The sequence below is a fragment of the Galeopterus variegatus genome, unplaced genomic scaffold, assembly GCF_000696425.1.
Source record: "Galeopterus variegatus unplaced genomic scaffold, G_variegatus-3.0.2 Scaffold13010, whole genome shotgun sequence".
Lineage (NCBI taxonomy): Eukaryota > Metazoa > Chordata > Mammalia > Dermoptera > Cynocephalidae > Galeopterus > Galeopterus variegatus.
Window position 1 is genome coordinate 15,521 of NW_007739121.1, and position 10,262 is coordinate 25,782.

General features: G+C 40.3%; 1 protein-coding gene across 1 annotated transcript in view; it reads left to right on the top strand.

The window, feature by feature from the left end:
- The first annotated feature begins 2,702 nt into the window (after nt 1-2,702).
- LOC103581420 (clusterin-like protein 1) overlaps nt 2,703-10,262 on the top strand; it is a 13,309-nt gene continuing 5,749 nt past the window's right edge. Inside the window, exons 1-4 of the mRNA XM_008563256.1 lie at nt 2,703-2,782; nt 3,687-3,805; nt 5,112-5,260; nt 9,983-10,186. Coding sequence (XP_008561478.1) covers nt 2,709-2,782; nt 3,687-3,805; nt 5,112-5,260; nt 9,983-10,186 — 546 coding nt within the window. The 5' untranslated portion in view covers nt 2,703-2,708. The remainder of the gene's footprint in view (nt 2,783-3,686; nt 3,806-5,111; nt 5,261-9,982; nt 10,187-10,262) is intronic.

Below are 10,262 nucleotides of genomic sequence, written 5' to 3' on the forward strand. Positions count from 1 at the left end.
TAGTAGCCAACCTCTGCCTGCAAAGGGGGCAATTTTTAAACGAGTATTTTTACTCCACTTCTAAAATTTTGCTTATTATTGTGAATCATGTCCTTTAAGTTTATTAAATGAATGGCTGAATGAATGAGGATAAGGAAAGTAAGAAGGATGGAATAAAGGGAGGGAGGGAGGGATAAGTCTGCTGAAATTAATTACTATTATAATGCACATGAGTAATTTATTTAGATGTTTATGCTTTTGTCTTTTGTTTTACTTCTCTCCTGCATTCCCCCCTTGACATTTGTTTTTTTTTTTTTTTTTTTGGTGGGCGCAGGAAGGGGGACTGCCTCTTGTTACCAGGGAGGGACTTCTACCAGGGAAACGCTCCTGGCCCCTCACTCTCCCATTTCTCACCTTACAAAATTCAAGTTCTGACTCCATGGATCTCAGTTGTGGAGAACTCACAAGAGATATGCTCTCTTTCCTTCCTTTTCCGACCTTACTGGTGCAAGACAGCAAATCCCAGCTTGTCTGCAGGACACATGCAGGACTCCTGGGTTACACAACCGCAGGGACCATTGACATCATATCCTGGAGCTGGCTCCACGTAGGGCACAGCTTGAATGATCTGCCACGTGCCAAGTGTCCCACTGGGAGGCCCAGAGGTTGTCTGGCTCTGCCAGTGGCCAGGTGGGCAGTATAACTCAGGGGTGACATTTTAGCTAGTCCACGATGGCCACATACCTAAGATGCCCTGTCCAAGCCTGAACTTGGCAACAATAAACCTGAAATTTTGAAGTCCATCTGTCCGACTCCTCTACTTCTCATTTGCTACCACATGCGTCCTCTTGCTGTCTTTCTTAATTAAGATGACCTTGTTTCTAGGTCTCCTTAATTATCAACCAGCTCTCTATAATATTTTATAATCCACTTAAATCTTGAGCATAATGATGTCATAATTATGAATGTAACTGGATTCACATGAAGTATTAAGAACAAAATGGCAGCTGTGAAAACAGATGAGGTAATTAGAGGGAGAATCTTTACGGAAGCTTCAAGATATTTTAAAAGTAATTACTGCTAATTAGCAATAATGTTCTGTTCTCAGAAATTACACTTAAAGGGGGAACATGAAGTAAAGAAAAAATCTGCTACTAGAGGGTGAGCCACTGGACTTGCTAAACAACTGGCTCTACTTTCAACAAAATTTGGGTTTTTGAAAAAGAATGTGTGGATGTCAGCCATGACTTCAAACGGCCCAAACTTGGACAGCAGCAAACTAATGAGCAAGAGTAGAACTGAACAATCTCCTATAACTGACTTTTCCTGAACTCTTCTCTTCCTGAGAAAAATACCCGAAATGCTGCTTCCTCCAGAGGCCAACCCATCTCTCAGAATAGGACACCTCTGTTTACAGGTGTGGATTATAGCTGCGCAAGTGACATTAGGCTGTTGAAAATACTAATTGTTCAAGTTTTGCTTTGCACTGACAGATCTGTTTTCCAACAGAGCTGAGGTTTCCAACTAAAAGAGAGAATTAGCGGGTAATCGAGACAGCTGAAATGGGGCGTGGGCTGGACTTTGAGTGTGTGTCCTGTGATTGCTCACTCTCTGTGCCCAAGCGGAGAGATGAACTCCAGACTGCGTGTTGCTCAGAGACAAGGACCGACTTCTAAGGGCCCCTGAAAGGCAGGTGGACCAGTTCCAAATTATCAAAGCCTGATCCACTTAGAAAAAGTACTGAACACATAATAAGTAATAATAATAATTGGCTAGTTAGCAAGAAACTGGTAAAGGGCCACAAAAATGATTACATTGTGTAATACTGTATAGTAATCACCCTGATTTGAGCATCACATTTTGCACACAGGTATTGATATTCAATGCTGTACCCCACAAGTATGTACAAAAGAAAAAAAAAAAAAGAAAGAAACTTTCAAAGGGGACCCAAGATGATCTTGAGATTTCAGTAGCCAGAGAGACCATCATTGTAGATTCTTGAGCTGGCTACTGAGACTGACAGCTCTGTATGTTGTTTTTCTGTATGTTGTTTTTTCTGTATGTTGTTTTTAAATGAATTTTTAGGCGCCGCATTTTCAGTTCAGCCAATCAATCAGCAAATTGTAGTGGGCCTGAAATATTCATCTATCACGAAATGAATTTTTAGGCGCCACATTTTCAGTTCAGCCAATCAATCAGCAAATTGTAGTGGGCCTGAAATATTCATCTATCACGTTATTCAAGTGCTAGGTTTCATCACTTTAGTTAAAAGTGGTTTTATCACTTTATCTAGTTGTAACACTTCATATAGTCCAAAAATGCCAAATGACTATCAGCACAGCACTCTACCGAGTGAGCCACAGGCCGGCCCTGCCAAATGACTATGTAAGTAACTCCTTCAAAATGTTTTATCTGAGTTTACTTGCTTTCACATTGTCGCTTATATTTCCAGTCTAAGACATTTGTTTTGCCTAATAGAAATACACGTATCATAAACTGCAAATTTAAAAAATATTTTTTAAGGCTTTAATTTGTCCTATCAATACTTATTTGTGTAAAATAAGGTAACCCAAGGTCATCGTTCCTGACCGTGTGCATCGCTTGCCCTCTAGTGTTTCTTTCTAAACCCTACCAAATTTAAACCATACGCTTAATCTCAAAATGTTAGGTTAATAGGATTAAGAACTGTGTCATCAAATGACTAGAACAAGGCTAAATCCCTGACACGGATGAACATTAAGTCAGAGGAAAGTGGAGGTCCTTCCAGAGGCTGGTGGCATCTTCACTGGGGAAATATTGCAAAGTTAGTGGTAAATATGCTATGTTAAAAAGTTTAATTGGGTAAATTGGGTATGAATAGAAAGAGAAGAGCTAGTTCAAATGACATATATAAAATGTGATAACTGTGTAGCTACTAGTACAGCTGTTATTTTATTATTGAACTAAAAAGACATCCCAAATGTTCATTAAATAATGGAGGTTTTTTTTTAAAAAAAGAGCAAATATACACAAAGCAGATAAGTATCCCCATTGGGGCAAGTTAAGATAACCTAACTTATTTTATAGATTTAATTTTATGAGAGCATACAGTTTTTAAAATTTATGTAACTTTTCTTAGTAAAGTTTTTAACCTTTGTATCTGGAACATTCATAACTAATGTATATCAAATTAAGCTTAAAAATCACTATTTGAGAAGAAAAAAATTTAACTGTGCACTATTCATATAGCATCGTGGATTTTATAAGTATGAGAAAAATGTGTGGTTTTGCTTTCATAAAAAAATTAGTGAAGCACCTAGGCAAAAACTCACTTGAAGACTCAATTTTTTGGGGGAAAAATCCCCTCTGACATATTCTAATTAAGTCTGTGTTTAGAGATGTTTACCGTTGATAAGGAAATCAAACGAAGCATGGACTCTGTGGGGCTGCTGTCCATACCATCCATTACCTTGAATTTCAAGTACTTCAGAGGATGATCTTATTTAACTGTCATGAAGAATGTAAACCAAATGGGGACTCAGGCTTATTTGTTTGTTTAACTTATATTTCAAGCTTCCTCATGTCCCAGGCACATGAGCATAAGTTGTCTAAAGTCATAAAGAAAAATGGACAGAAAAATGCTCTGGAGCGCCATGTGTTTTCAATTGATGTCAACAGAAACTAACCTAATGGAAGGCATTTGATGCGGGTTTATTTTTCCTTTGCAGTAACAGCGGGAACATGAAGCCACCACTCTTGGTGTTTACTATGTATCTGCTATGGTTGAAAGATTGTCGCTGTGCACCTACTTGGAAGGACAAAGCTGCTATCGGTGGAAACCTGAAGAGTATGTTTGGTTTCTTATCTGTGCTGTGTCCTGTTTGCATGTTTGCATGTTCTGCTGGCATTTACAGCGAGTTACAGTTGAGAGATAATGGTATTCACTGCGTTTCGTGGTGAAACATTCCCGAGGCACTTAAACCAAGTCATCATGATGCCAAACATCAGGATAAAAATAGAAAATTCCAGTCAAGTCTCTGTGCATGTTCACATATCCAGATGTTTGATATCATGTAGATAAAATTTGCCAACTTTTTGACTGCATTATTTTGGTATCATCCAGATGTTTAATGTCATCTCAGCATCACTCTAATGAACAGTGAAATACTTCTCTAGCATTTGAAAAATTTAAACAATTAGAGTAATCCGTACAATTACTCTTAAGCTAGTGAAAGAATGGGTTATAATTACGTTGAATGTGGTTGCTCTGTGGCCATTAACTTGTGACCTTTGCTTGGTGATATATGCTTTGGGTACTTAACACTTAGAATAATAAATTAGCTACAATGTAGCAAATTTGGGGTCTATAATTTGGAAGCAAGAATAAGCTCCTCAGAAGGCCACATTGGCTATTAGGAAGAGAGAATGAGAATGAATTTTATACCCTCTAAGGGCTCATTAAAGGTGTGTAAGAGATGCCCATTAGGTTATTAAGGAATCTTGTATTATATGAGATACTTTTCAGGTCTGATGTCTTCCTGGAAGGTTAATTGAAGCTGAAAGAAAGGGAAATTGTTCACTGTGGTTGAGGTACACAGCTGGGCATTTTTTTTTTTCCTTTTTGTCTTTTTTACTGACCGGTAACGGGATTGCAAACCTCGGTGTTGCGCCTGCACCGCGCTCAGCCAGTGAACGGGAACCGGTCTCCGTATTGGGATCTGAACCCTCGGCGGGAGCGCCGCCGCGCTCCCAAGCGGCGCACTCTCCAGCGCGCCACCGGGCCGGCCCACAGCTGGGCATTTAATATAAATCGTTTGTGAAGAAAATTTGAAATTTTCTCTAATATAAACACAATTGAGTCTTAAATGAAGGGGAAAAAATGGATACATGAAAACAAGGCCTGAGGAAAATGACAAGATGAAGTTAAATGAACTCTGACTTGTTTAGAAGCTCACAAGGGAGGAACAGAAGGTATTGGCCATGTGGCAGCTGGGTCCATGTGGCAGCTGACAGCTAATTCATTATGATCTGCTTCCAGAGTATGAGGCTATAAAAGAACAATTAAGCCTCTGTTTAGGGGACAAGAAAGATTGGGGAACTCTGTTTTGTAATCTGATCAGATCTCAAAGAAAAAACTGCAACGTGTCTTTTAGGTTTTTCTGACGCTGGGGAGATAGCTGTAGATGAAGCAGTCAAGAAGGCTTTGATTGGTGTTAAGCAGATGAAAATCATAATGGAAAGAAGAGGGGAAGAACACAGCAACTTAATGAAAACCCTGAAGAAATGCAGAGAAGAAAAGCAGGTACGGTAATTGAAAATAATGTTTTCTTAAACATATCTGGACCATAAATATTGCACTTGTTAGAGCAATTGATGAGTTCCTTATTTTCTCTAATAATACATTTTGTGGAGAGCAGCTTTTATTGGAGGAAAAGTTTGGAGGAAACATCAAATTTCTTCAAACAATGTATCTCTTGTAGAACAGGCCTTTGCAGGACTCCAAATCCAGGAATTTGGGGGATTCATCTCTGAGAAGAGCTGCTTTCTCAAAAATACTTTATTGTTAGTCCCTTCTGAGAGGATATTGAGTCAAAGTGTTCAGGGAGTTTTTGGCTAGATCAGTGGTCTCCAAAGTTTTTTGATCTCCCATCTCTATTGCTAAAAAATTTGTATGCACTCACTCCTAAATATATGCATATTAACATTTATAAGTTAGATACGTGAATTGCTATCATTAATATCTGAGGGCATAATGTACATCTAGGGTGAGGTTCAGCATTAGCTAGGGTGGATAGAAGACCATGTTTCAAGTCATCTAGATATTTTGAAATTTTTAGCCGACTCATCAGATCTGATTAGATCATCACAGTTCTACGTTCTCACGTGGACATTAAACAGCTCATAACGAAGAACTGTCAGCTCTGCCATTTGCTTCTTGTTCACTTGAGTTTAAATTATTTATATTTTTTTAATCTGCCAGGTTGTTTTTGTCCCCAAGAATCTTTTTAAGCTCCCTGTCCATTTAGTGAAGGTTAGTTTAGTTAAAACTAGATAATAAAATCCATCAGTCCACCTGAGTCCCCCTAAACAGCGATTCATTTTGATCACCTGCAAATGAACAGAGAGAGGACACCACAGCCAAGGCTTCTAGACCACGGAGGGGCCCCTCTTCCCCAGGGTCCTCACGTACAGCTGGTTACATGCAGTGTCTGACATGAGCAGCTCCAGAGAGTGCCAGTGCATGTTAAATAGCACATCAGCCTAGTCCATTTTAAAAATTCAAATAGCTTTACTTAATAGCTGTAATTCAAACTATGTATTTTACCAACGGAGAATATGTATTCGAATATCCTTGGAAGATGTTAAAAATTGTTCATATGCTACAGTATAAAGCTCAATAAATTTCTAACCTATAGATATTGCATAGCTCATCGTTTAATAACATTAACAATTAACATAACACTCAAAACAATTACATTTTTAAAAAAAGCTTATTATCTTCCAACATTACCCTTAAATCATAGAGGAAATGCAAAATATAACAAAAATTATTTGGAAAACATTTTAAATTTTAATGTTGAGAGTAAATTACTTTTTAATTACTTTTTACTTATTTTTAAATGTAAATTGTGGTACATGTATAACATACAATTTACCATCTTACCCGTTTTTAAGTGTACAGCTCAGTAGTATTAACTATATTGACACTGTCATGCAACCAATCTCCAGAATTCTTCTCATCTTGCGAAAACTGAAAGTCTATGCCTATTAAACGAAGCCCTATTTCCCCTCCCCCAGTTAATTTTTTCATTAAAAAATACAAGTAGAAGTTTTAATATTTCCCACCTATACCTATATACCTATAAGTTGGTGGCCACTGAATTCCAGACCGCTGCTTGCTTCTCTCCACTTCCGAGCATTGTGGCCCTGGCGAGTCCACTAAGCAACTGGAATGGGGTAGTGTGACAGGCTGACCCCACAGCTGTGTGTCAGCTGTCACCAGACTGGTTGATGTTGCAGCCACACCTACCACCCTGAGTCAGGCAGGATTCTAGACAAGGAAAGGAGATTGCCTGACCAGCAGCTGCAAACCCTCCACCCTTTTGGCATCAATCAAAAGATTTTGAGGAAATCCAAAATAGCTCCTCATCAGGAGAATGTAGAAGCCCCTAGAGCTGGGGTTCTTCCCTGGGGGGCTTATGAGTCTGGCTATCTGGGAACAGTGACACTAGATATCATTAATAAGCCCCTTTGCAAAACACACTTATCACATGGAATGCTTTAAACATCTGGGTAACCATTACTTTCAGTTTACAGCTAACAAGACTGAGGTTCAAGACGTTAATTAACATGTTACTCCAATGTTGTAATGAAAGAACCACAAGAGATCCAGAAGATGTGTGCGTAAGGGACCCAGGGACTCTATTTTTCTCACTTTCTTGAGTCTCCTGGCAAGCTAAGGGTGTAGTACAGTACCATGAAAAGAATATTCCAGTTAGGGGCAGGTCAAGTAAGTAAATGTTGATTTCAGTTCTGGCCCTGAAGAATCCCAGCAATTAGTAGAATTTTTATTTATTCTTTACTTACTAATTATATAACAATTCATTAAATTATACTCTTAAATTTGGGGCACTCAATTAAAAAGTTAATTGGGAAAATAACACTGTTTATCCCTGAGTCTCACTCCCTAAAATTACTTTAAACCTAGAATAAAGGTCAGTTCAGACAAATGATGAACTGGCAAGTGCTGTTTTGGTTCCCCCAGTCTCCTAGTACTGAGCAGGGGGCCCGCTTCATTATGGTCCCCCATCCTCAGTCCCCTTCATTAATATTCATCAAGAGCATGTGAAACCTACTCTTAGTAAGTGGGAAATCCTAGAGCACGGTAAAGCGATCTGCCCACACTCTCGTAGGTTTATACAGCATTTCGATCAGCTGTAAGCTATAGGGATAGAGTCTAGGCATGGGCCCTGTCAGTGAGTGGAATAGTCATGAAGAATAAAAAGGAATGAGCAGGACATTCCTCAACCAAAGATCTTCTTCGTCCATGGCAACATCTCACTTCCAAAACTTGGGACGTGTGATATGGTAAATGGATTTTGTTATGCTTGTGGGCATGAGAGGAAGGAAGCCTGAGAGAGACCATGTGGAACATGCTGGCACTTTACTGGTTTAGTTCACTTGACACAAAAGATGTACGTCTTAAGAGGTAGATCCTGTTGTTCTTCCTACTTGCTAATGAGGAGGCCGAGAGAAATTAAGTAATGTGCCCAAAGGTACACAGCGAGTGTAGTTAGGAATTGGGAACATTGGGGTTTGGGTTTATGGGGACAAGGAGCAGAATATTTAAAACCGAGACTGACTGAGAAAATCTAGGAAGTACTGGTGCCTGCCATGTTAAAACAGCCATTCTTAGGAAGATGTAGAATTCCAAAGCTGTTCTGCAAAGCCCAAGGACGTGCATGCATGTGCGTGTGCGTGCGTGCGTGCACACACACACACACACACACACACACACACACACACACACACACACACACACCCCTGAGTGGGTCACAATGTGCTTTGGCAGGCTGGGGACTACCAGTTTTCCTCTGTGGGCCATGGCAAATGCTGCCTGGCTTAGCACCGAACTCTGCAGTGAGGGCAGCTGAAAAATCCCAGCCAACAGGGGGGTGGGGAAGATTGTCGGTGCCCGGGTGATTCTTCAGGCTTAATACACAAGGAAAGGGTGATTTTTCTTTCCTGTTGGGTAAAAATGCACAATAAATTGGTTTTAAGGACAGAAACTTCCCCCTCATGCAGTCTTCACTTAAGGGAGTTGCCTTTAGCTCTGAGGCTGTCTTCTCATGGACCAGGCCATTCTACCCCCTGTACACCTGAACCACCTCAGGCACAGAGGGGGTCGGTCTTCAGGAGTCCACACCTGCAGCGAGGCTGGGGGTCTAGGCAGGGGCACAGGCATATAGAATAATTCTTTGTGAAAGGGAATGAAAATGGCCCCAAAATAGATAATATTTTATCTATTTTGCCTGTCTTCCTGCCTGCCTTCCCTCAAATGTTAAGTTAAATGTAGTACATGTCCTAGCATTGTATTTTGCTTCCACAGACATTTATTGAATGCTTACTCTGGGCCAAACCCTGTACTAAGTGCTGGGGCTATGAGAATGAATGAAAAATGGTCCTGCCCTGGAGAACCTTCCACCTAGGTGGGAGATGAACATACGTGCTGCTTTGTCTTGGTTTGCCACCCTCTGCCCTGGATCCATTCTCCACCTTTCTCTGTCCTGCTTTGTGCCTCAAGGATTTGGCCTCTGAGCTGCATCACAGAGGCTCCTTGCTCTGTGGCTTCTGATTGAGTTCAGTGGGAGGCAGTTTTGGCTGCCAGCTCCGGTGGTTCCTCCACAGCTGCAATTCCCTCCTCCGAGGCTCCAGCACTCACTGGGCTCCTGTATACAATCACTGATTTCCTTAACTCTGTCCACTTCGTGGAGATGTCAAAAGATAGCATCTCTGCAATTAGAATGTAACTCAACAGGAAAATTTGCTTTGACATACAAGAATTGCACTTTCTTGCAGTGTTTACGAACGTACAACAATTAAAGGCAGCATAAGTGAAAGAAATAAAACTGGTCAGCTTTATAAGCCTTAAAGCTCGCCTTCCACGTCCCCCATGGACTAGACGTGCAGACAGACAAGCAAACAGATAAATCATAGCTGTTCCCCCAGCTAGGGAGGGCTTTGCTGGTTCACCCACATCTAGCATAATGTCTGTCCCATAGCGAACACTCAGTAAATACTTGTTGACCAAATGAATGAACAGATGAGTAAGATTTTCACAGTCTTTAATAGGGATCAATCAGTGCTCTTCCTATTCAAACAGAAAGCATTGGAGCAGATCCATCAACTGCTAAGGGACTGAGGAGAAAGACTAGAGAAGTAGTTTCGAATATGCACATTTCCAATGATGAAATCAGCTAAGAATCATACACATAGGATGTTTGTTTCTGCTTTGTAATTTCAGGAGGCCCTGCAACTTATGAATGAAGTTCAAGAACATCTGGATGAGGAAGAAAGGCTATGCCAGGTGTCTTTGGCAGATGCCTGGGATGAATGCAGATCTTGCCTGGAAAGTAGCTGCATGAGATTTTATACAACCTGCCAACCTAGTTGGTCCCCTGTGAAAAATACGGTAAGAGGAAAGCAGAGTTCAAGATTTCAGAGTTCTTAAGGCACCTACTTCAGCTTACTTTTCTATTAATTTATATTAACATTTAGAAGAGAGAAGTCTGATATGATATTGG